Source organism: Peromyscus eremicus, chromosome 4 (genome assembly GCF_949786415.1).
Source record: "Peromyscus eremicus chromosome 4, PerEre_H2_v1, whole genome shotgun sequence".
Classification (NCBI taxonomy): domain Eukaryota; kingdom Metazoa; phylum Chordata; class Mammalia; order Rodentia; family Cricetidae; genus Peromyscus; species Peromyscus eremicus.
In genome coordinates, this window is record NC_081419.1 from 9992763 (window position 1) to 10017537 (window position 24775).

At 46.9% G+C, this 24775-nt stretch overlaps 1 protein-coding gene across 2 annotated transcripts in view; it reads right to left on the reverse strand.

Moving 5' to 3' along the window:
- Ttll11 (tubulin tyrosine ligase like 11) overlaps positions 1 to 24775 on the reverse strand; it is a 233067-nt gene that overhangs the window by 61638 nt on the left and 146654 nt on the right. The window contains exon 7 of one of the 2 annotated variants that reach the window (XM_059260167.1): positions 4605 to 4703. The exons of the other annotated variant lie outside the window; for it this stretch is intronic. Within the exon in view, the coding sequence (XP_059116150.1) occupies positions 4605 to 4703 (99 nt within the window). The remainder of the gene's footprint in view (positions 1 to 4604; positions 4704 to 24775) is intronic. 2 annotated transcript variants of the gene reach the window in all.

Below are 24775 nucleotides of genomic sequence, written 5' to 3' on the forward strand. Positions count from 1 at the left end.
CCAGAGGCCATGACCTACAGGCCCTGCCCTGGGGGCTGTGTACACAGTCCTGCCAAATCTCATCCTCAGGGATCACCAGCCCCTCTCTACAGGTGGGAACTGAGGATCGGGAAGCTAAAGGGTTTGCCCAAGGTCACACATGAGTGCTGGAGCAGGACTCATTTCCATCTGGAGGGTTCTGCCTCAGCTGGCATGGGAATAGTAATTAACAAATGATAATGGTTTTTTCTGTGTAGGGCACAGAAGTGTGGGTGTCCTTAATCCCCTCCACCCCCCCCCCCCACCAGCCCCATGGCTCTACAGGCTTAGAGACGCACAGTGAAGTTTCCAGGTGACCCACACCCAGGTAGAGAAGGGCAGAGGCCAGAGTCAAAGGTAAGGCATGTGTGAGGAGCTTTGCCTGGGTACTCCGCACGCCTGACGTTGAGAAAACTGCTTAGAAAATGTTTCAGGGCTGGTGAGATGGCTCAGCAGGTGAAGGTGCTTGAGACCAAGCCTGACAGCCTGAGTTCTCTTCCCAGGATCCATACGGTAGAAGAGAGAACCAATTCATACAAGTTGTCCTCACACTTCACACATAACACCCCTGCCGCATGAACAAATGAAAATCTAATTTACAATTTTTTTAAGAGAAGGGACTTTTTGACTGTTTTTTTCTGAATTGGTAAGCCAAGGCCTGGGAGTGTAGCTTGGCAACAGGGTGCTTGCCCAGCATGAGTGAGGTCCTGGCTTCAGCCCCCAGCACATCAACAAGTAAATTAATATTTGGTAAACCACATATGACATAAAACTTCCTTTTAACTCTTCAGTGCCCGATTCAACGATGTCGTGGACAGTCTTTGCTGGGTAGCCGTCACCACCACCCACCTCAGAGCCTTGCCTCTTTCCACATGGAGACTTTGTACCTATAAAACACAACTCCCTGCTTCCCCTCCATGCAGCCCCTGTTCCACCTTCTTGGGACTTGACCTACACAGATGATTCAGGATTTGCTGTATTCTCTTAGCACAGTACCCTCAGGGCTGTCTTTGTGCATCCCATTAGAATTTCCTTCCATTTGGAGATTGATGGAAATTCCATGGTAATGGGCCGCACTGGCTCAGCCCTTTGTCTGTCTACTGTAAACAGTGTCTTGGAGAAAATGTGTGCACTTGGGCAAGTCACGAGCATGCTGGCCACCTTCTTTCCTGGACTTGAGCTCCAGCCTGGCAGTGTGTCTCTACTTGCCTGACAGCTAGACACTAGAGAAACTGACTTCCCCTCTCCTCATGGGTTGAGACTACAAATTAAGTTCTCTCTCTCATCCCCACAGGTCCCATGAGATGATGCCAACATGGGTTGCCAACTGAGAGACATCTGAATTCTCACAACCTCTTTGCTGGTCTTGTCACTGTTCATATCCCCTCCAACACCTCCTCCTGATCACAGACAAAGAACACAGCCCACCATGTTGCCTCTGGCTTTACCTTACCACTCAATCACACCATCATTCTTTTAAAAAAATTGTCCAAGTGAGTCCTCCTTAAGCAAGTGTGTCGGAGCACTCTGCTGGCATCGTTAGGTACCCAGGGCCTTTCTCTGCTCCATTTTCAACACTGTGCTCTCATTCCTTGGGATTCATGGGGATGTGGTCCAGGATCAGCTGTGGGGACCTCAATTCCAAGATGTTCAAGGCTCTTGTGGAAATTGGCATGATATTTACATAGAACGTGCTCACATCCTCCTGGATATATGATATATGGTCATCTCCAGATCATTTATAATACCGAATGGAATGCAAATGCTATATAGAGAATTGATATACTGCATTGTTTAGGAAATTATGGCAAGAAAATGTCTGTACATGCCTACTACAGATGCAACATTCCCTAGCATTTTCAGTGTGTGATTGGTTGTTCTCACAGATGCCAAACCTAGGAGCATGAGACTGATCACATCAATTCTATACATCATTTTCTCTCTTGTCCATCTCCTGCCCTTTCACCTCCACACCCTCTATAGAGAACACAGTTCCCAAGGCAGGGGTTGATGGTGTCCTGTGCAGAGTACAGCTATGTGTGAGTGACCAGTGGCATCCTCCAGCCCCACTTCCTCCCACACTCCTGCTTATACTCCAGCCACACTGTCCTGCTTGTGATGTCTTCCTGTTCCCCCCAGCCCTGGGCCTTTACATACACTGCAGCTTCTGCCTGGAATGCCCTTTCTCTTACCACACTCTGTTGCTCTGCTACCTCAGTGGCTCCTTTTACTAGGCTCTCACCACACCCCATTTTAGCCCAGTTTTGAGCTTTACACACTCCATTGCAGCTGTCCCTTTACCTGTCTTGATCAGTTTTCCAACAACTAGTTCTATAAGGACAGGATGATATTGGTGACTCTCAGATCCTTAGGGCCAGGACTAGGCTCATTGTGGATAAAAGAAATGTCTACTAAAAGGAAAATGAGCTGACTTTGTGAATCCCAGCTATTCCCTCCTGAAACAACACCAGGACCATTCCACTGGATTGGACAAATTGTGTGCCATGAACATGTGTTTGAACATTTGGTCTCCAGTTAGTGGAACTGTTTGGAAAGAATTAAGAGGTGTGGCCTTGTTGGAGTAGGTGTGGTCTTGTTAGAGGTGTGCACTGGGAGTTGGCTTTGAGATTTCAAAAGCCCATGCCAGGCCCATTCTTGTTCTCTGATCCTTGTGGATCAGATGTAAGCTCTCAGCTACTTCTCCAGCACCATGCCTGCCTGCTGCAATGCTCCCCACCATGATGATGATGAACTAACAGTCTGAAACTGTCAGCAAGCCCCCGATTAAATGCTTTCCTTTTAAGTTGTCTTGGTCATGGTGTCTCTTTATAGCAACAGAACAGTAAGTAAGATACTGAGTCGGCACTCAGGTGCAAGGGGTTAGGGTGAGGAATCTTGAGATCATGAGATGCATGGAAAATCTGCTTCCTTTCCTTTAGAAGTCACCCAGAGTCTTTCCATCATTTGTCCCCTCTGGAGGCTGGGCTGATCAATGTTGTCCCAGAAAGAGTTCCTGTCTTTTCCTGTCTCATCTATCACATTTTGGCAGCACGCCCTTGGCGCACAGAAAACATCCAAGTTCACTCTCTTCCCAGAACACGCTCTATTTATAATCAGCACGTCATGAAGTCGAGACTCTCTGAGGACCTTGGGAAGCGGCTGTGCCCATCCCTTGTTTATACCAGGTTCAGACAGGTTGACTTGTTCGCATCACACATCTTGTTAGGAACTTAACTCTCTCTTTCCTTAGTGAACCTGTGTGACCCTAGAGAAATCTAGAGTTTTAGTCTGAATCTCATCCTGGTCAACAGAATCATTGAAGAGAAACTCATTTGTAGCCGGCGTCCTTTCCAGGCATCAGCATTCAGGGATTCAGATGTTAGCGTCTCTGTGGGTACCTTCTCCACTTCCCAGCTCCCTCCTTCTAACTGTCCTCAGCAGAGGGGTGACAATGCCTGTGTCAGTCTCTGCCACTCTCTGTGGAGGAACCCCCTGCCTGCCTAGAAGTAATGGTCCTCTGTGTGGGCCCCGGAGCCCTGTCTGTGGACTTACGTGGATAGATAGAGGGAGGCAACAGCGGAAGTGAAGCAGAGCTGGGGGGTGGGGTTTCGGGAGTCAGGAAGGCAGGTGAGGGGCAGCCTGGTTGGAAAAGGACCCTGGTCCCTGTCTCTTGGCAAGGGAGTCATGAGTCATCCACAACTTCCAACCGATGAATGCACACGTTCATTCCCAGAGGAAATCATTACTCCTAATTATTATTATTAGGATAATGACTAATTAGTAAAAATAGCTACCATTTACACAGTGCCAGCTTACGGCTGCTTCTTAGTGTGTATTTTCCTATTTTACTCTTTCAGGCTTATTTTCTATTTTCCTAATTATAAAGTCAGTATGTGCTCAAGGAAAAAAAATATCAAAAAGATCCCAGAAAGTAGAAACAAAGGGGGCAAAATATTAACCATTTGGCTCACGGTGAAACATTGGAGGCAATATTAACATGCCGCTTGCTTCCCAGCCTTCCTTCTGCATCCTTCCTCATGTGTGTGTGTGTGTGTATATGTGTGTGTGAGTGTATATGTGTGTGTGAGTGTATATGTGTGTGTGTGAGTGTGTGTGTGTGTGTGTGTGTGTGTGTGTGTGTGAGAGAGAGAGAGAGAGAGAGAGAGAGAGAGAGAGAGAGAGAGAGAGAGAGAGAGAGAGATATGAGGGGATGGGAGAGGGGGAGAAAGAGAGAGGGACAGACAGACATAGATTTAGCACAGTTGATGAAGGAGCTGAGGATCCAAAGTCACACAGCAGGAGACAGGTGAACAGGGACTCTCATCCCTTCCTCTCCTCCTCCTCCATGTTCACAGTCCTCTGCCCACAGCAAGGGTGAACTGGGATTTGTCTGGAGGCATAGTCTTGATACATAGCCCAGGCTAGCCTCGCAAGGGCTAGGATTACAGGTACTGTGCCGTCACCCCTGGCTTAGGTGGGGATGGTTTTCATTTTGCTGCCTTATTTCCTGCCGGGTCCCCTGTTCCACACCCTGCTGGGAGAAGCAATGGCGGTAAAGAGACTAATATTGCTCGCCTAGTCAGTACCTGGCTACGGAAAGCGAGGAGCCCTTAAACTTCGATGAAGACTTTCTGTCAGAAACTGGAAGGATTCTGTGTTTTCTGCCCATACAGATATCTGGAAAGCTGAAATCAGAAAGCATAAGGAACTATTTTTTTGCAGGCTGCTTTGCATGAGACAGTTGAAGTAAGTTCTACAGAGAGGTGACCATGGGGGTGAGGAGGAGGGGGATGGGGCAGTCTGCATGTCCACAGGGCCTGGGTGGCAGGGGGCAGGAAGGACCCAGGGTCCACTTCTCACCAAATGTTTCAACAGAACCAAAGGTACTCAGTGTCCTTATGTTGATGGAGAAGTAGGTGACAGAGCTTATGTGACAAGCACTGGGCACCCCACAGTGTCCCCTCCCAACAGGAGCTCATGGCAGGGCTGAGGTGAGAGGGAGCAGAGCTCACACACTAAACCCATAAAGAAACAAATCTCTCCATGTGAGGATACATGGCCCAGAGAAGAGCTCCGGCTGGGATGGGGAGGGACCAACCCCAGGGACCAACTGTTTAAAGGCTTTGTTTTTAACTGAAGCCCTGTGTTTATGAAATATAATTATAAAGACAAAGAGGAAATCAAGTCGCCTCTTCTTTTATCTCCCAGTTCTTCGGTTTGGCGGCAGCGCATTGGCACACGTTGCTCCCTGGATAGTCCTAGGCTCTTTCTGACATGGAACGCTTTGGGGAGAAGACGGCTGGGATGCATGTTGTCCCCTCAAGAGCTTACCGTGCTTGTGTTCGAGTCTATGGGCACATGTATTTGTGTATGCACACATATGTGCATGCCTATGTGGTTGTGTGCAAACATGCTTGCTTATGTGCATGTTTGTATGTATTTGTGCGTGCATGTGCATGTGTTTACGTATGTGGATATATGTATGTTTGTATGAATATGTTGTTCCATTTTCTAAAAGCTTCAGTTACCTCTAAATGGATAAATCAAGGCTGTTGAGCTCTGCCCCTGAGACCTTTGGGAGAGAGACCGCTGGGAAAGCAGGGGATGCTGGGAACACAGGATGCAGGGAGTTCTGCCAGGTTAGAGCATGCTGTGGGCCCTGTGGGCCTCTTCCTCCTGTCCTCAACCCTGCTTTCCTGGAAGCCTCAACTCCAGGCTCCGCCATTGTTTTCCTCTTCATTTTCACTCCCAGTCCCTCTGCCTGCCTGTCCCAAACAGTACGACTCACACACGTGTGGAAAGGGAAGTGTCTGCAGAGGGAGACCTGCCGACACCCGGCCTCCATGACCCCCCCCCCCCCGTAAGGAGCCCTCTTCCCACCACCAGTGGGTGCAGTGGCTGTGGGTCACAGACACCTCATCAGGGTATAGGGCTCTCCCTCGACACCTTAGGAAAGGATCTTTGTGAAGCAAATGCCAACTCAGGGCCGCTCAGCAGCTTTGATTCGGGCCATATTAATTGAATGTGGCCTGGCAATCAGCCTGGATATCAGGAAATGCTGCACGACATAGAGGGGCCCAGACAGGGCTCCCTGGAGAGTCCAGGATGCCTGGCCACTGCTCACAGGCTGTGTGCTTAGGGTAGCTTCGCCTGAGTTTCTACTTCACCTTCAGCCTCATGCCAGCCCTGTGAGGCAAGACACAGGCCCAGGGAGGTTCAGCATCTCCCTGGGCTGGACTTCAAGCCAGAACACAGTCTTCCCTCCTCTGTCCTCTCCCCTAGGCCCAAATTGCTCCTCTCTGCAGGCCCAGTACCGCCTCATTTCTTTCCTCTTTCTGGGGTTCAGCCTTATCGTCAGGACTCCTAGCGCCTCTGTAACGCCCTGAGTGACCTTCTCAGCCTGTTTCTCAGTACCCTCCCTCACCCTCCTTCCTCCTTCTCATTCTCTGTTAACGCCACCCTCACCATCCTGAAGGAGAGGAGCTTGGGGACCCAGAGAGGCAGAGAGGGTGGCAGAGAAAAAGAGAAGCTGGGGTTGGGGAAGAGGCCAGGAGGCTGTGTGACCCTTGAAAGGACAGTGTGGGGTCTAAGATACGTGGGTGCCATGGTGGATACAGCAAAGCTGGCTGAGGTGGGCTGGGAGCCGTGGGCCTTCAGTGGGTGTCTTAGTTTGCTTTTTGTTGTTGTGATAAAATGCTGACCAGGGCCACTTCAGGAGGAAAGGGTGTACTTGGCTTACAGGTTACAGGCTGACCAGGGCCACTTCAGGAGGAAAGGGTGTACTTGGCTTACAGGTTACAGGCTGACCAGGGCCACTTCAGGAGGAAAGGGTGTACTTGGCTTACAGGTTACAGGCCGTCACTGAGAGAAGTCAAGGCAAGTATTGAAGAGACCATGCAGGAGTACAGCTTGCTGGCTTGTTTTCCATGGCTTGCTCAGCCTGCTTTCTTATACAACCTAGGGCCACCTGGCTAAGGGTGGCACTGCCCACTCCCCCATCAATCATCAATCAATAAAATGCCCCCATAGATTTGCTTATAGGCCAATCTGATAGGGGTAATTCCTCAATTGAGGTTGCTGCTCCCCAGATGACTAAACAGCATGGAGGGCAAGCTGGGATAGGCGGGCCTGAGGGAGAATGTGGCTGCAGCATGAGGCCCCAGCCCTGTGGTTCTAACCATTCTGCCACACAATCCTTACTCAAGAACTTGATGGCATTTGTGTATTTGTAGTTCAGCATGGCAAGATGACTGGACATGGCCCTCCACGGGCCAGGGACACTTGCCTGCAGGGAAGTGGGAACAGAGTAAGATGCAGGTCCAGTGAGCTGCTGGGCTGGAAGGACTCACACTTGCCCCCTGCCCTGTCCCTGGCACTCTCGGGGAAGACTGTACTGTCATTGTGCCGAGTCCCCCTCTTGCTCCACAGTCCCCCTCTCAGGGCGTGTGCTATGTGAAAGCTCTCTGGTTCCCTTGGCTCCATTTCTGCCAGCCATCTTGGACTTGCCTGGCACAATCCCCCTGCCTCTGAGCTTGCCTACTGCTTTGCCTGCCAGTCTGTCTTCTCTAGGCTTCCTCATTCTTTGTCCCTTCTTCGGGAGGCTTTGCCAAACAACCCCTGACACAAACCGTGCTCTCTTAACACACTCTGTTTTTTGATTCTTGTATCTCTGTTTTCTCCCTCCCCATAGCCACTGCTACTAGAACTTACATGAGATTTGAGGTTTTGCATTTGTTCATTGACGTATTCCCGGCAGCTATTTGGGTAAGGCGCAGCCCAGATACTCAGTATCTCTTGGGTAAATGAACAAAGAAACGGGGATTTGAAACATCATTACAGCTTTTATATGGGATCTTGTTTTGTTTCACAGACAATCTGTGGGGGGAGACAATATTTCCCCACTTTATGGGGTGAGAAGCAGAAGCCAATGGGTGTTTCGAGAGATCCACATTTGTGCACTTAGCATGTGGGAGTTGAATCCAGAATAGCCTATGTTTATTAAGATCTTGCCACCGTAGACAGCACCTCCCATATCCTAACAGCCAGTGGCCCTGAAGTCAGCTCTAACAAGGGCCTCTTGCCCTCAGCAAAGGGGTCAGTTGCTCTGAGCTTCCAAGAGTATTAAGACACATTCATGGGAGACACAATTCTGTGACTCTGTATTTCATTTCTCTGAGTGTTTGAAGCTATTCCTGCTGGATCCTACTGTCACGGTTGAAATTACCTGGCTGTCTAATTCTCACTTGGCTGCCACGCACTCTGTCCTTCTATGTCTGGTCCCTCTTAGGTTCTTTTGTCTTCGGTATTTTGGTACCTTGCTGTTTCTGGCCTTTCTACCTGTAGATATTTAAGCAGTTAATTATTTTGAGACAGGGTCTCACAGGTAGCCCAAGCTCAATTTGAACTCACTACTTAGACCAAGCTGGCCCCCAATTCACAGCAATCCTCCTGCCTCAGTGGACAGGCTGAGTCACCATACCCAGTTCTTTTTATTTATATTCACTGAGATTCAGTGGACTTTCTGATCATTTTGTCATTTATTTTTAAGTTTTATTGGAAAATTCACAACTTTAATTCCTCTGAATACCAATTCTCCAGTCTTTCTATTGCCTCTCTCTGGACCTCCTGCTGAAGGTACTTGATTTTTCCATTCACTATTTTTCATGAGATTCTTAGTAACCTCTTTAACATGTCTATTAGTTCTTTCATGTCTCTTCACTTGGTCTAACAGGCTAATTTGTCCATCCCCTGAATTTCTATTTTATTCACATTAGTTTTTATTTTTAAAGGTCTGATTTCTTTTTATAAAATCTGACTTATCTGTTTGTTTTCAAACTTGCTAACCTGTTTTATTTTTTATTTCTTTAAAGACATTAAGCATATTTATTCTATGGTATGTGTGCATTAATTGTAATATTCATAGTCATTGAGTGGCTGATTTTCCATTTGGTCATTTTCCCTTTGTTTTTCTTCATTTGGCCTATTTTCCTGAAGGTTTTAAACAAAGCTTTCTTTTCTGTTTCAGATCTACCTTCCTGGGGTCTTCACTGTTTTAGATTGCTTGAGTTCCGGATGTCAGGTCCATTTCATCAGTCAGGTTCCTGGAAACACCAGTGACTCACAGCAGCTTCACCTGAAAATGCCCTGCTTTTCAAGCCACCCAGATAATGTGACTTCTAATCCCAAACTCTCATGAAGGAGGGTTTATGGATTCTTAAAGATGTAGCCATCACTCCTTGTCCTAGGACCAGAACATGCCAGTCACTTGTTCATCCATTGCCCACCAGGGTATGTCTTCCCGAGTTCACTCACTAGAGCTGTGACCCCTCAGGGGTCCTAACTCCATGTGGGCATCTCTGGTCTAACTCCTCCACTGTGTGAGTTGTAAGTTTGATCTCTCTTCTCCAACATCAGGCCTAGGCTCCAGGCCACCAGAGATATGCCCATAGGAGAAGCCCAGTTTCCACACCTGGTACCGTCCCTGCTTGTTCAGACCTCTTTACATTAAGAAACCATTTAAAACATTATCTGGCACACATCAGGAGAACTTCATCAAATTTCTAGTTGGTTATAATCTCAGAAACACAAAATCTAGCATGTGATTTAACAAAATATTACCCTTGTTGATTTTTACTCTGTTATAAACAGTCTAAAGAGAAATGAAATTATGGATAAACAGATAATATGTAAAACATATATATTTCTCATTCTGCCACCAAGAAGTAACTAGTTTTCAACATTGGTGCAGTGGCTTCCTTTCCTAATAAGTGTGTCCTCTTGATCCGTGACCTGGTGGGGCTTTTACTGCAGCTGTAGTTACTACCCTGTCCTGGACTCGGCTCCCACGGCTCACTGTGGACCCTAGTGTGGACCCAAAGGCCCGTGTGGCAAAGGCCTGGGGCCAGGCTGGTGCTGTTGGGAGCAGGTGGAGCTTTTAAGGAGTGGGCTTTAGTGGGAAGTCTTTAGGCCCCTTCACAGCCCTCAGGAAAACTCTGGCACCCTGGACCTTTTCTCTTTGATGAAGTGGTCTTGCCTGCTGGGCACCTCCCACAGTGATATGCTTCCTTCTTGGGTCAAATCAGTCATGGACTAAGGATTCCAAGGCTGTGAGCCAAAAGAAGCCTCCTCTCTTTGTAAATTGATTCCTTGGCTATCTATTATGGTAATAGAATGCTAATATGCTTGTGACTCTTTCTAGAAGTCATTCTAAGTGACAAGAGCGCGCTTATGTGCTTCCACGTGCCCAGTGGAGACGGTATTGGATAAAGTCTACCTGACTCTGGGTCTTTGCTTTTCTCATTGCTCCGTGCTGCCTTCCTGGCTAAGCTTCAGCAAAGTCACTGTCGTTAGGAGCCTTGGAGCAAAAGATGCTCCTCACGGCCAGTTTGACTCTCCACACCACACTCTAGGGTCAGGGTGTCTTTTATTGTATGTACTGTTTATGCTGAGCAGATTAGCCTGGGCCGCCTTCTTTCTTTCTTTTTTTAATTAATTAATTAGAGTTTTATTTGATTGCTTGTTTGATATGGGGTCTCCCTGCATAGCCCTGGCTGTCCTGGAACTAGCTCTGTAGACCAGGCTGGCCTTGAACCCATAGAGATTCTCCTGCTTCTGCATCCCGAGTGCTGGGATTAAAGGTGTGAGCCACCATGCTTAGACTGGAGTTTCTCATGAGTTGTTTGCAGAGGTTGGCACTGGGATGCTGACCAGGGTTTGCCACACTCTCCTTTCCTGCTCCCCATTTTGGAGCGTGAGGAAGTCATTAGTTAGTCCTCTATGCACTGTGTTTCAGCTGGGTCCATGAGCTTCTTCTGTGGCACAGGCTGAGAGTAGACTTAAGGTCAGGGTGGGCCAGTGGTGGGGTCTCGGCCATGGCATCCATTCCCGTTGGACCCCGTTGCCTGTAAGGTACCACACATTCAGGAGTCTTGACTCTGCAGCTGCGAAGTGTAGGGAGCATGCTCTTAATCCAGGTCAAAGGGGTTGGAAGGAGCCTGTGGTTGGAAGGTTCCATGTCATGAATGGCTCAGGATGGGCTTAGCGGCTAAGAAGCCTTCTCAGCGCTGCTGGAGCTCCAACACCCTCACCAGAAGCTCAGACATGATCACACACAAGGACGGTAACTGGAGGCCAGTGTATAGAGAGCTTCCTGGACATGAAACCATGCTCCATGCTTCATACCCGTCATCTTGAAGCCACTTAGCCCTGTGAGGATGTTCGCTTGCCAACATCCTAGAACAAGCAGGTAGCAGAGCCCAGGACCCAGGTCTCTCACTCCTTCTACATCGTTGTTTCCCTCTGGGAGTTTAGATGACAGAATTACCCCATGAGGATGCGGAGATGTTAAATCTGCAGCAATACCAGTAGCTGGGGTGGAGAGACCTGCCATTTACGTCAGAATTTGAAGATGTCACTGGGAATAGCACCCACTTGCACAAGCCTGGAACCATGGAAGGGGGAGGGGCTCTCAAGGCCCCACCCCTTAAGAGGAGAGCTATTGATAGTTAAAGATTGTAGGGAAAAGAGTCATCGACTGGTACACTGCCCCCACCCACGCTCACATAGGCAACTCTAAATTCAGGGGCACAGTGGGCACACACACAAAGTCATAAAAGTAAAAGGGAAGAAGAAGGGTTTGGTAGCACAGGAAAATGAGAGATACTTTGATTAATATATATATATATATATATATATATATATATATATATATATATATATGGTGATATATTGTATATCTAATAAAATTTACTTGAGATCAGAGAACAGAACACGCCACCAGATTAAACAGAGAGGTCAGGCAGTGGTGGCACACACCTTTAATCCTAGCACTCAGGAGGCAGAGATCCATCTGGATCTCTGTGAGTTCAAAGCCACCCTGGACTAAATGAGATTGAGTCAGTCTAGGAGAGAACAGAGCCAGGCAGTGCTGGCCCACACCTTTAATTCCAGTACTGGGAAGCACACACGCCGTTAATCCCAGGAAGTGATGGCTAGGAGGAGAAAGGTATACAAGGTGTGAGGAGACGGGAACTAAAGGCTTTTCGGCAGAAGCGTCCCTTTCGGCTGAAGCTCTTTCAGGCTGAAGAGCTGGTGAGGTCCGGAGGCTGTGGCTGCTCTGCTTCTCTGATCTTTCAGCTTTCATCCCAATATCTGGCTCCCGTGTTTTTTTTTTTTTTCTTAATTAAAAGACCATTTAGCAATTCGAACAACATATATATGAATATATATAAATAAACAAAGCCCATAATTATATCTATAAACAAAATTCTGAAGGAATAAAAAACATTTAAAAAAAAAGAATTATGTACTTCAAAGAAAAGAAAACAGTACCCACTTAGAACCAAAACAGCTCAAATCCCAACACTGCCACTCCGATGCTGTGTGACTATGTATAAATCACTCAACTCTTCTGATCCTCTGCTCTCTTATCCTTAAACAGGGATAATTTCTCTCTTGCAGGGTCGGTATGAGATTTATCTGCAACTCTGTATAATTATTAATATTAATCTCTCTCTATATATAGCATGGCAGAACTGTTGAGGCAGGAGGATTTGAAGAGTCAAGGCCTGCTTTGGCTACAGAGTGAGTCTAACTCCAGGTGTTATAACTCAACAAGATCCTATTTCTTTCTTTTTTTTTTTTTTTAAAGATTTATTTATTTATTATGTATACAGTGTTCTGCCTGCATGTATGCCTGCAGGCCAGAAGAGGGCACCAGATCTCATTACGGATGGTTGTGAGCCACCATGTGGTTGCTGGGAATTGAACTCAGGACCTCTGGAAGAGCAGCCAGTGCTCTTAACCTCTGAGCCATCTCTCCAGCCCAACAAGATCCTATTTCAAAAATGCTTTTAAAGCAATAGTTCTCAACCTGTGGGTTGTGACCCCTTTTACCAAACCTCTATTTCCAAAAGTATTCACATTAGAGTTCCTAACAGTAGCAAAATCAGTGATGAAGTAGCAACAAAATAATTTTATGGTTGGGATCACCTCAACATGAGGAACTGTATTAAAGGGTCGCAGCATTAGGAAGGTTGAGAACCACTGCTTTAGAGGGGTAGGATCGGGGCTGGAGAGATGGCTCAGAGGTTAAGAGCACTGACTGCTCTTCCAGAGGTCCTGAGTTCAATTCCCAGCAACCACATGGTGGCTCACACCATCTGTAATGAGATCTGGCGCCCTCTTCTGGCCTGCAGGCATACATGCAGGCAGAACACTGTATACATAATAAATAAATAAAGGGGTAGGATCCAGCTCAGTGACAGAGATCTTGCCTAGTATACCTGACACCCTATGTCCAACCCTCAGGACCCTGCCTGCAGAGATTAAATGCATGCTATTTTTATACATACTAAATGTATACATTCTTCTCATGAACTGCTTTAAAAGCAGTCACTGTAGAAGCACACATGCATCCCCACCCCCTCCTGTCTAGGTCAAACAGTGGCTGGCATGGGCAGTCCCCGGGCTGTCTGGACATGCTGTATCATAAATCCATCATGAAGAACAGATTTGCTGGCAAGGTGGAGAGGATTAGGTAAACTTCAAGCATTCAGAGAAACCTGAGCTGTCTTTCCCCTCTGCACTTTGAATGGAATGATATCTATTCTGTCATTCTGTAGCTTGGGGTTTGCAGGTTTCCCAGCTGGCTTGAGGATGTCAAGCAGGACGTGGGTTAAATATAAACTGTGGCTCAGCCTCACATGCGGATGGAGTCTGACCAGGAGGCTGCTTTTCTCCCCACTCTCTCCTCATTCTCTTAGCAAACAGTGTCCAATCTTAGAGGAAGTTCTAAGAGCGGACAGTATTTCCACACCGATGACTGTCCAGTGGACATTCACAGCTCTTGGGTGGCTTTTGCACACTGTCATGTATTTGGTACACTGTCCATCTAGTGTCACATTCCCCTTCCAGCCTGGGTCCCGAAGAGGCCTGCAGCCTCTACCAATCCTCTCAGCCCCATCCAAGCCCGGAGCTGCTTCCAGCCCAGCAGACAGAGCTTCACTTTCTTCAGAACTGCTGCTATCCTTCTGCCTTGAGTCTGGAATCCGGCACCTGCAGAAACCCCCAGCTGCAGTTACATGTTCATGCTAACCTCTCGCTCACAGAGGTCGGCCAGTTCCGTCCCACTGGCCTTCACTTCCGCGTCTGTTTGGAACTGTTTCCCAAGAGAACGACACCCTGACTGAGATCTCTATCCATCTGACTAGGCCCTGGAACTCCTTGCTTCCTTCTTCCATGCAGATGGCAGGTTCAAGTCCCTGTAACTTTACACTAGCTGAGTGTGAACAACTTGAGGCCACCAGCACCTGGCTACCAGCATCGACCAAGGCCTGGCTTTCCATGTCTGTCCTACCTCCTATCTTGAGCTCTGGACTCAGACGGCTCTATGTTTGGTTTGCTATGGTTTTTCACTTTTAAAGGCTCTGGCAACCTTCTCTGTCATGCTACCTGGAACCTCGAAGTTCACAACCTGGGCTGCGTTATGGAAGCTCTCCTAGCTCTGTTTTGTTGTTGTTTATTTGTTTGTTTTTAAGACAGGGTTCTATGTAGCCCTGGCTGTCCTGAAACTCATTCTGTAGACCAGGCTGGCCTCGAACTCAGAGATCCACCTGCCTCTGCCTCCCGAGTGCTGGGATTAAAGGCATACACCACCTCAGCCCAGCCCACCTATCTCTGTTTTTAATACCATATCTTTTAATACCATACTCTGTCTTCACAGAGTTAAATCACAACCTGTAATACACACCAGCTTGCAGCTTGCTTCACATTTAACGTTTTACTGTAAGCACTTAAGCAACCTCCTCAGGGACAATATCCCTCATGCTGTTAGGTATTAAGATTGCTTCCAACTTTTCCTACTCAGATAAACTTACTTACTAAACTATTGTCCTCATACTTTCGGACTATATCTTTAGAGCAAACTCTGAGAAGTGAAAATTTTAAGTCACCAGGTTTTTAAGACCCTTGACATATGATCTGGTTTTATCCAGGACCTTGTACATTGCTAAAGGATGAACTCAAAGACTCCAACTCAAAGCTCCCACCTACAATCCTCTGTTTGCCATGAAGTTGATGACCATGATCACAATAAAATAGGGCGACACGTTTTGCTATTAATTTCAACATTAAGAATTAAGACTATCTCACACAGAAGCATATGAAACTGAAAGGCATGAGATTAAGCAATATTTTCAAATGACCCCAATTACTTCCTAATAATAAGAAATAGTCACTGAGATTTGTATCTCCAATTATTTTTTAGACTCTTCCCAAAGCTGTGAACTTGAAGGTGAGTCAGAAGCCTGAGCAGTCAGATGTGGAAATGGGGACTCTTTTTCTGAGTTTCTTGTGTAGAATGTGAACCTGGGACATCAGCTGCTCAGAATTCCATTTATGCAATACGTTTAAAAAATATCTACATTCTCTGTGATCCTTCCCCAATCTGTGCAGGAGAACTAATCACTCTCCATCCCATAGCTCTTTGCCAGGGCTCATTTACACCTTTTCTGCTCTTTGTCAAATTTCAGTTTTGTTCAAGCATCTCTCCAGGGTGTGAGCTCTGGAAGGTGCAACTCTAAGATTTCTTTGACACAACACAACCATCAGTGTCTAACTGGAGATCACAGCATGTGGGGATGCTGCCAGGGTGACAGTGTGAGCCTGAGGCTGGTGCTTTGGGGATGGAGTGTGCTGGAAGGTGGAGGAGACGCTGTACAGAGAGCAACAGTGGGAAAGAAAAACTTCTGCCGCCTCCCTCAGTGCTCGGCTGGCGAGATAGCTCAGTGGGGAAGGAACTTGCCTCCAGGACTGATGACCTGAGTTCGATCCTCAAGCCCTACATGGTGGAAGAACTAATTCCCACACATTGTCCTTGAACCTTTGCACATGTCCATTATTTCAAATATCCTTCTGGAATGTCTTCTGGGTTCAGGCGTGGTGATAAGTGGTGGGATCTACCCCATTCTCTACCATCCCAGGGTTCAGAACATCTCAACAAAACATAGACACTTCAGTGATTATCTACAGACTGGGTGGGGGGGTGAGCATGCAAACCCACAGGAAATAGGGTAAAGGGGCTGTTCTTCCATCAGTCAGAGGCACCACCCTCCTTCCACTACCTAGAAGCCATGCAAGCTTTTTTTCAGGCAGCTACCAGTCTCTTGCTGTCTGCCATCGCAAGATTATCCACACACCTGTTTCCATTTGGTAGCAACCTTCTGAGGATACGTGGTCTAGACAGTTGAAATCTGCTACATCTTACTGCAGATTTCCCTGGGGATTCTCACCTATGTGGTATCTTGCTGTAGAAAAGACATGACTTCTAATTGAGCAAATACTTTAAAATGTGCTATACACAACTGAGGGAAATAGCTAAGACCTAAGGACAAAGATTCACTAGGAGGAGCTTGGGAGATGACGTGGTAGTCAAGGGCTTGCAGTACAAGCATGAAGACTTGAATTCAGGTTTCCAGAAGCCCACATAAATACCAGGTAGGTATGTGGTAGCCAGTCTGAAATTCCAGCCTTGAAGATGAGGACAGCAAGCTGGCTATTAAGACTAGCCATAATAGTGAGTACCGGCCATAACGGTGAGCACTGGGTTTGACTGAGAGATCCTGCCTCAGTGGATAAGGTGGAAATTCACACACACATGCACCCCTATGGACATGTAAAACGTGCACATGCACAAGACAAAAGTAATTCCTTAAGAAAAAGCATCAAGTAGCCAACCCCAGGGCTATGGCATGGTATCAGACCTTCTTGTTCTCTCTTACAATGTGTGTGGGCAGAGAACAGTGCATCAGAGAGTAGGGGGTTTCATTCGGTCTTTTACATCCAGATTAGAAAACTTGGTGGGCCTGACTCACCAGGCAGAGTAAGTTGTTCTTATGAAAGATTGCACCACATGTTGGTATTACATGAGCAATGGGAAGTATCCCTCTCATCTTGACTTCATTGGGGAGTCATTAAGCATTGAAGTAAGTGCTGTGGAATGTGATGAGGAGAAGGGTGGAGTCAGAGAGTCGCCGCCAAATGCAGAGATGCAAGATGAGAATGCTGCACTGAGAAAAGGTACGAAGCCATGTGGCTAAACATAGACAAGAACTGTGGGTTAATTTAAGTGTAAAAGTTAGCTAGTAACAAGCCTGAGCTAATGGCCAATATTTATAATTCATACTCAGCCTCTAAGTTGGTTATTTGGGATCAGTTGGTCAGAACAGGAAATGTCCACTTATAAGTAAGTAATAATACCATTTCCTATTCTGTGATGGCTTTCTCCTCTTCCTCCTCCTCCTCCTCCTTCTTATATGTTTTTTTTTGTTCTTTTTGTTTTTGTTTTTGTTTTTGTTTTTTGAGACAAAGTTCTGCCTTGTAGCCCTGAATGTCCTGGAGCTCACTCCATAGACCAGGCTGTCATCAAACTCACAGAGATCTACCTACCTCTGCCTCCCCAGTGCTGGGATTAAAGGTGTGCACCACCACCAATTGGCTGTTTCTTTTCTTATCTCTTCATGTTTCTCCATCTAGTCAATCTCCTCAACTGCTAAAAAATATTTATTGTGACTATAAAGCAGCCATGTTGCCCATTTTCAAGAGCTGTGTTGTAAGCCTACCACCTTGGCTTATAGATGGCTGTCTTGTTATATCTCCATGTTTTCTTCTTTTTATGTGTCTCTGTGTGTCCATTTTCTCTCCTTACAAAGATACTGATCATGTTGGATTAGGGTCTACTCAATTACTCCAATAAAGACTCTATCTCCAAGTAAGATCACAGTCTAAGTTGCTTGAAGTTAGAATTTAAACCTGAGTTTAGAGGTAGGGACAATGTGATTCAATTCATAGCAGTTAGTCAGTTCATTCATTCGTTCATTCATCCTTCCAACCATAATGGAGAACAGAGGTTCCAGGCACTGATTTGGGTAAAGGGAGACAAAACAAATCAGGTAGCTATGGCCACAGAAGGCTTCATACTTGGAGGTGGTGTGTCACCTGACAGATACTTGACTCAATGCAAGTGCAAGCCAGAGAGGTCACTGAGATGGTAAGGACTCTTGGCTCCCAGGGAGTGTTATGGGAAGGTTTCCCAGAGGAGCGAGAGCTGTGTGACAGGTAGACATAGACTGCGGCAAAGGAACCTGCAAAAGTGAACTGATAGGCGTGTAGGAGGAAGGCTATGTTTTAGAAATTCAGGTGACAGGGTGGAGCCTAAGGTGTGTGGAGGAGCAACGGGAAAAGAGAGGAAGGTTGTGGCAGACCCTGTAGAAAACACAAGAGCAGAGACTCACTTCTCTGTTGGAACTCAGGTGCCCAAGAACCTCCCCTTCCATGTGGGACAGTTGGAAGAACAGAAAGCCAGAGAGAAGTCCTGGGAAGCGCTGAAAGCCAGCCTGGAAGCTGACCCACTAAGGTCAACATCTGCATGGTCAAAGACTCTCACTGCACCCATATGTGCTTACATAATCCACGCTTCAAACAAATATGCTGAGTTGACTTTCAGATCAACACACAGTGAGGGATACCCGAAAATTAGGAGGGGAGGGAAGGGATGTCATAGCCACATGATCTGCAGAGGATGAAGAGACAGCTGCCAGCCAGAAAACAGAGAAGGAGAAAATATCCACCTGGAAAAGTCACACTCTTCAAAGACACCAATGCATCACAGAGCAGTCTCAAACTGGGTTGTGGAATTCAGACAAAAAGTCCCGAGATGAGTGGGGTGGCATACACATGCCATCCCAGTGCTTAGAGGTTGGGCTAAGAATGGAGGGATGGAGCTCAACCTGGATTACGCAGGGACACCTTGGAAAGAGGGGCAGGGAGGAGGGAAAGGGAAGAAATGGAAGGGAAGGAGGGAGAGAAGAGAGAGAGACAAATTCATGAAATGAATGGATCTAATAAGTCGAGATGTGTAGACAGTTACACAAGATAATTGAAAAATCCAAAGGCTCTCAAGGGTCTCTCAATCAAAGGCTCACCACCATGCTAAGAGCCAGTCTTAACCAAACTGCAAGTGCTCAAGGAGTTGTTTGCTGTTGGAAGGTCTACAGAAATTGCTTAGACCCAACCTTCTTTTTAGGTCTAAGAAAATGAATACCAGTATGGGGAAGAGACTTTCCCAGAACCATACAAAATGAAACAAACAGAGCCATAGCTGGGCCCGGGCCTCTGGACCAACTCTTCTGGATCATCCAGGACAGAAGTTCTGTGTAAGGGATGCTCCTGGGATGGCAGGTTTGGAGGTAGGTAGGTCTACAGAAGTACAGCCTGAGATGGTTCCAAACACTCGGCACCTGACCCCGCCTCTGTATGGAATGCTGAGATTCCAGGGATAGATGCTATACCTGGCTTGTGATTTCTCGTTTGAATGATCACTCTACAAACCATTTTGGGGTTGTGCGTTGGTGCCTGGGGCAATGGAGAAGAGAGGCAGGGACACATAGGTCTTGGGGCCCCATGATTGCTAACAATGCCCTGGAGTCCTTTGCTGCCCGCCAACAGCCAATGAGATTTCCTGAGGGAGCCTCTGTGTGGAGCTGTGTAGTGAGCAGCACAGAGGGGACCCTTACGATGGCCATGAGAGGCCTCAGAAGGGGATAACTACTTTGCCTATACAATACAAAGTTCAGCACAAAATCAGAACCATCACCGTGGTCTCCACGCTTTGCAGACACCGAGTCTTATTCACAGCAGCTGCCCTGGGGCAGGGGTAGCGGTGGGGGACAGCACCTATCTATTTGGTTTCTGCAAGTTAAATTGGGCAAGTCTCTCATCTCATGGCCTTTTCTCGTGGGGTACATCTGGTATTTAGCTCTCACTGGGGCTTGAGTATGTTACACATCTGCAGCGAGCTTCCAGAACCTTCCGCTCTGTAACACTGCCACCACAGAAGACGCCCTGTATTTTGTGAAGGCTTTAGAAACTTCCCAGAGCCTTCACAGCTTCCCTGTCAGCTGAGTGTAACAGTTTAGGAAGTGGCGCTGTGTCATTGAGACTTCAGATGAGACACCAGCTCCAGCCGCTTTCTTTAGCACACATTTGTCATGCAGACAAAGGGCTGAGGGCTCCTAGGGAAAGTGACGCAGAGCTGTCAAGACAGTTAGAAATGTTTGGGGAAAACATCTTTTCTACCCACCCCCCTTTTCTTAGATAATGCTTGCCTCATGAGTAGCCGGGACTTCAAATTACTTTCCCTTAGAAATGAGCATGTTTTAGGTTATATAGGAAAGAGCCAAGACATCTTTGATTGTCTCAGATGTAATTATTGTTTTGATTAATAAGTCAACTTTACAATAGTACAAAGGCAAACCACCAAATAAAACTCTGTGGCTTGAGCGTCTTGGTATTTCTGAAGAGTGTATGTGGGTGGAGTTGGTTGAGATCCAGGAATAGTCACATGGTGTATTTTTTATAATGAGTAGGGAAACAGGCTTTTAAACTAAAAAAGATAAATCTTAACTGGTGTTTGGTAGTAGGGCCTGAGCCTCCTCGCCCCCTGTGTTCTCAGCTCTACCCCTAGACTCCCCTCAGATTATGGCTCAGTCAAAGCAAACAACGGGATTTCCTTTTGTAAGGGACACCTTCTAGTCTGGGGACGTGGTGCCAGGCTCTGAGGCTCACTTCAGATCACATCCTTGAGGGATGTTTGAGCACATCAAGAAATGCTCCACCCTCCAAACTCCTTTCCTGCCCTTCTCCTCAGGTGACACCACCATGCTGCTTAGAACACTCCAAATCCCAGACACCATCACGCTCCCGCTGCCTTTGCATAAGCCCCTTCTGCTCAGAGCGCCTCTCTCTGCCTCACAAACCAAGCAAACCTTGCTGTCACTGAGACCTGGTACACAGTGTGCTGTGCCTCCTCTAGGACACGTCTGTGCTGTGTCCACCTTCCCACGGTTGCGCTTGTCACCTTCAGCTGTCATCTGCCTGCTTGTCAGACAGGCCTCTGTCCCCTGCTGTAGCTGGGGCATCCTGAGGCCCTATGTCTGCGGCTCTCTAGAGCCTCAGTCCAGAGCCCTCATCCAGAGCCTGGCAAATGGTGGCATCCAGTGACTTTAATTACGTGGGCACCTCAGATGTGACGAGAGAAATTCTTCCTTCTGAGTGTCTTCCTAACCCTCACGATGATCCTGTGAGCAAGGAGTTACTCTCTTTGTTTGGTGGATTAGGGAATCCAAGGCTTGGAGAAATTGTGAGACTTGCCAAGACAAGGGGCAGAAAACAAAGAGCCAGGATTTGAGGCCTGCTGTCTGTTCTCTCTCCTAACAGCTGATAAAGACTACAGTGAACTCTGACCTTTTGCCCACTCTCCACTCACCCGGCTCAGCCCAGGCACGCAGGCAGAAGGGGGCGTGGCTTCCGAAGGCTCCTGATGGTTTATTGCAGGTGGCTTCCCTTGCTTGTTTGCTGAGCATTCACTTTCCATCACATGGATCTGAACAGCAAGACCCTGAGCATCGTGTAGCCTTGCCTCTGAGTTTCGTATTCTGGACCAGTCTGACTGGCGGCTGAAGGACCAGACCTGACTGACCTAGTCATTTCTCTAAAGTGTCCAGATCCCTCAGTTGGTGAGAAAACCAGGAGGCGAAATTAAATTACACTCCACCACTGTCTCCAGCACATTCGTCTCTGTCAGCATGAAAACTTACAGCAGATATTATCTCTTTGAAAGTGTTTGAGTCTTAGAAAATACAAGCTAAATTTTAAATAGAATTTTAATTTTAATGAAAGCTTCAGGGAACACTGTTTGTTTGTGTTGCTTATCTTTCATACCTGGTGATTAAGTTAATTTATGCTTAATGGCAGAGGGTATTTCTAATCCCCAGACAGGCTCAACATCTGTCTAGGACTGTGTTTCTGGAAGCCTTAAGCTGCTTGTGATGGATGTAATGAAACCAGGACGCTGCTGAACTGACACCCAAAGGCTGTGCAAGGGAGGACCAGGGACATCATGTCTCTCTGCCCAGTGCTTGTGCCGAAATCAAATCAAAGTCCCAAGCATTTCATTCTGACATTCCTTCAGCATCCTGTCTCCCGCTCTTTCATGTTATTCCCTAGATGGAGCTGTGCAAAGGAAGTTGGGCTGCAGGGTTTGAATCTGGTATTAAAACTAGCCATTCTCAAGCCCCTCCCACATCTGCGCATGTCTGTACTTTGAGGCATTCCTTCTGCGTGCATCTTCTGAGCCAGCTCTCTTGGGTCTGCAGGGAGCAATGATTATTTATCCCGCTTTACATTTTGGGAAACAAGGTCTCAAATGTTGGAATAGTTCACCTAGGAGATGCAGCTTCCAGGTACCAAAGCTAGTATTTGACCTGAAGGCAGTCAGTCAGTTCTTACTCTTTGCCCCATAATAATGGATCAAACCACTTTGTCATATGTTCTTGTAAATAAAGTTCTATTGGAACACAGCCATGTATATTTAAGCATTGTCTATAGTTAAATTTATGCTACAATAGCTAAACTGTGTAGATGTCACACAGAGAGGGTAAATGGCTGGGCCCAAAGTATTTTATAGCAAACCTTTGAAGGAAAAGCTTGCTGACTCAAGTAAAGAGACTGTGTGTCACAATAAAATTGACTGTGAGGTAGCACCATTGTCTGGGCTGGAGAGGGCCATGACATTAAAGTTGAAGAAGATAAAGGAAATTAGAGTCAAACATAAAGCTAAGCTTGGCTGTTTATTATCTCAGTAACCCACCACCTTTCCAGTCATCGAACAAGAGTCCTGCCCTGCTCTTGTACACTGCAACAGATCTCTCGACCTTCCTGAGCTCCCCATCCAACCAGCACCACAGCCTCCACCACACAGAGCTCTCCTAACCTCACTCTCCTGTGCAGATTCCCACATAGTCCAGCCCCACTGCGCACAGCCGCTTGGAGAAGCCTTGCTTCTGAGCTAGGTTGTAGCCTGAGCATCAAGCAAGATTTGCATTCATGGCCCTCTTTGATGGCGAGGTGGAGTGAGGTCAGGAGCCTGTGCCCTCGTAGTTCTGGAGTCCTGCTTCTGCAAGGTACCACTTATCCAGACTCATCAGCTTCATTCAGCCTCAAGTTCTCTGTTGTGGTTTGGATATGAAATGCACCCCCCTTCCCTGTGTCTCATGTGTCAAAGGCTTGGGTGTCAATTGATGGATGGGCTTTGGGAAGTGCTTGGATCATGAGGCCCCCACTGATACGTTCCTGATTTGCTGACACTCTGTGGGAGGTTATGGAAACTGGGAGGAGGGCACAGTGGAGGAAGTAGGCCCTTGGAGGAGCACACCTCAGGGAGGTTATCTTGTGTCGGAGCCCTTTCATCTCTTTGCTTCTTGCCCACGATGAGGTGAGCAGCTCTCTCCCCACGCCCTTCTTCCACAGTACTTCTACCTCGGCACAGGTCTAAAGGCAGTGGAGCTGCCAACCACTGACTGAGACACAAGCCAAAAGAAGTTCTTTGGAACTTGTCTCTTGTATTGCAGTGACAGGTCGTGACTAACACACTGTCCCCACAGGGGCTCAAATCATTCAGGGGACCTGGGGTAGAATTTGTGACTTATTGTCTCATTCCCTCCCTAACATGTCACTCTTCCCGTAAAGGAGTCCTTCCTCTCAGTCACAGAGCAGACAACTGCTGCTGGAGGGGGTGAGGGGCTGCACCCACACATGAAACTGTTCTCACATCACAGTGAGGTGAGAAACACAAAAGGCGCACATATGTGTGTACATGTGCTGGTGTGAACATATGGAGACCACACTTTTATGAAATCATGCTGACAATATTAAGTTAAATCATGTGAAATTGCAGATATTTTGATACATGGAAGTCCCAATTTCACATTTAATTGGTGATAATTGGTATTTAGAAATTATCTCTTATATGGAGACGTAAAATGTTGGCAACTTTCTTCATGTTAGCTCATGTGTGCATGCATGCATGCATGTGTATTTTCACAGTTTATTGGTTTGTAAAGTCTGCAAAACTGGAAATTACTTATCCTTTCCAAGCAGCATCTGGCCCCAGACACTCTCACGCACTGTGGCAGTAGCTGTCAAAATTTAAAATCACCTGTTCTTTGGCCTAGCCAAAGGATCTAGCCTGCAGATGGGTGGGCACCAGGGTGTTCCTGGCAGTGTGTACAAAATGTGGAACTAACTGACGTTCTCACAGTCATGGAGTTGGCTATGAAGAGAATGAGAAGTCCCCAGACTGGAATAGCAAACAGGCCAGAGAAGCAGTGATGCCCAGCTCAGGATCTGCTCCTGTGCAGACATGTCCTGACTATCCTGGAGAGCACAAAGCTCAAGTCGGAGACCCGCAGATGCATTACTCAGTTAAGCATAGGTTCCTGTGTGTCTTTGCAGGTTTAAACATGAAAATAAAAAGCTTGGGAAGAAGCAAGCACTGGACATTGTCTCTCACTGGGAAGTAGGGAGCTGGGGTTGAAGGAATGTTTGCCTTTTCAATTATATATAAACTGTAGGGCTAACAGTGATGCTCAGTTGATGGAGTCCTTGCCTGTCTTGTAGAAGCCCAGAGTCTGAGCCCGGCACACATACACCAGATAGTCAGGGTGTATAGTCATGTGATCCCAGCATGAGGAGAGGCAGGGGGTCTGAAGCTCCAGGGCAGGAACAAGTTAGGGAATAGCCTGGAACACATGGGGCTTATCTCAAAAAGAAAAAAAAATAAGACTTGATAAGCCATTCACAGTATTTATGATGGAGATGCCACTACTTTCATAATATTTCCAAACAAAGCAGTAAATGGAAA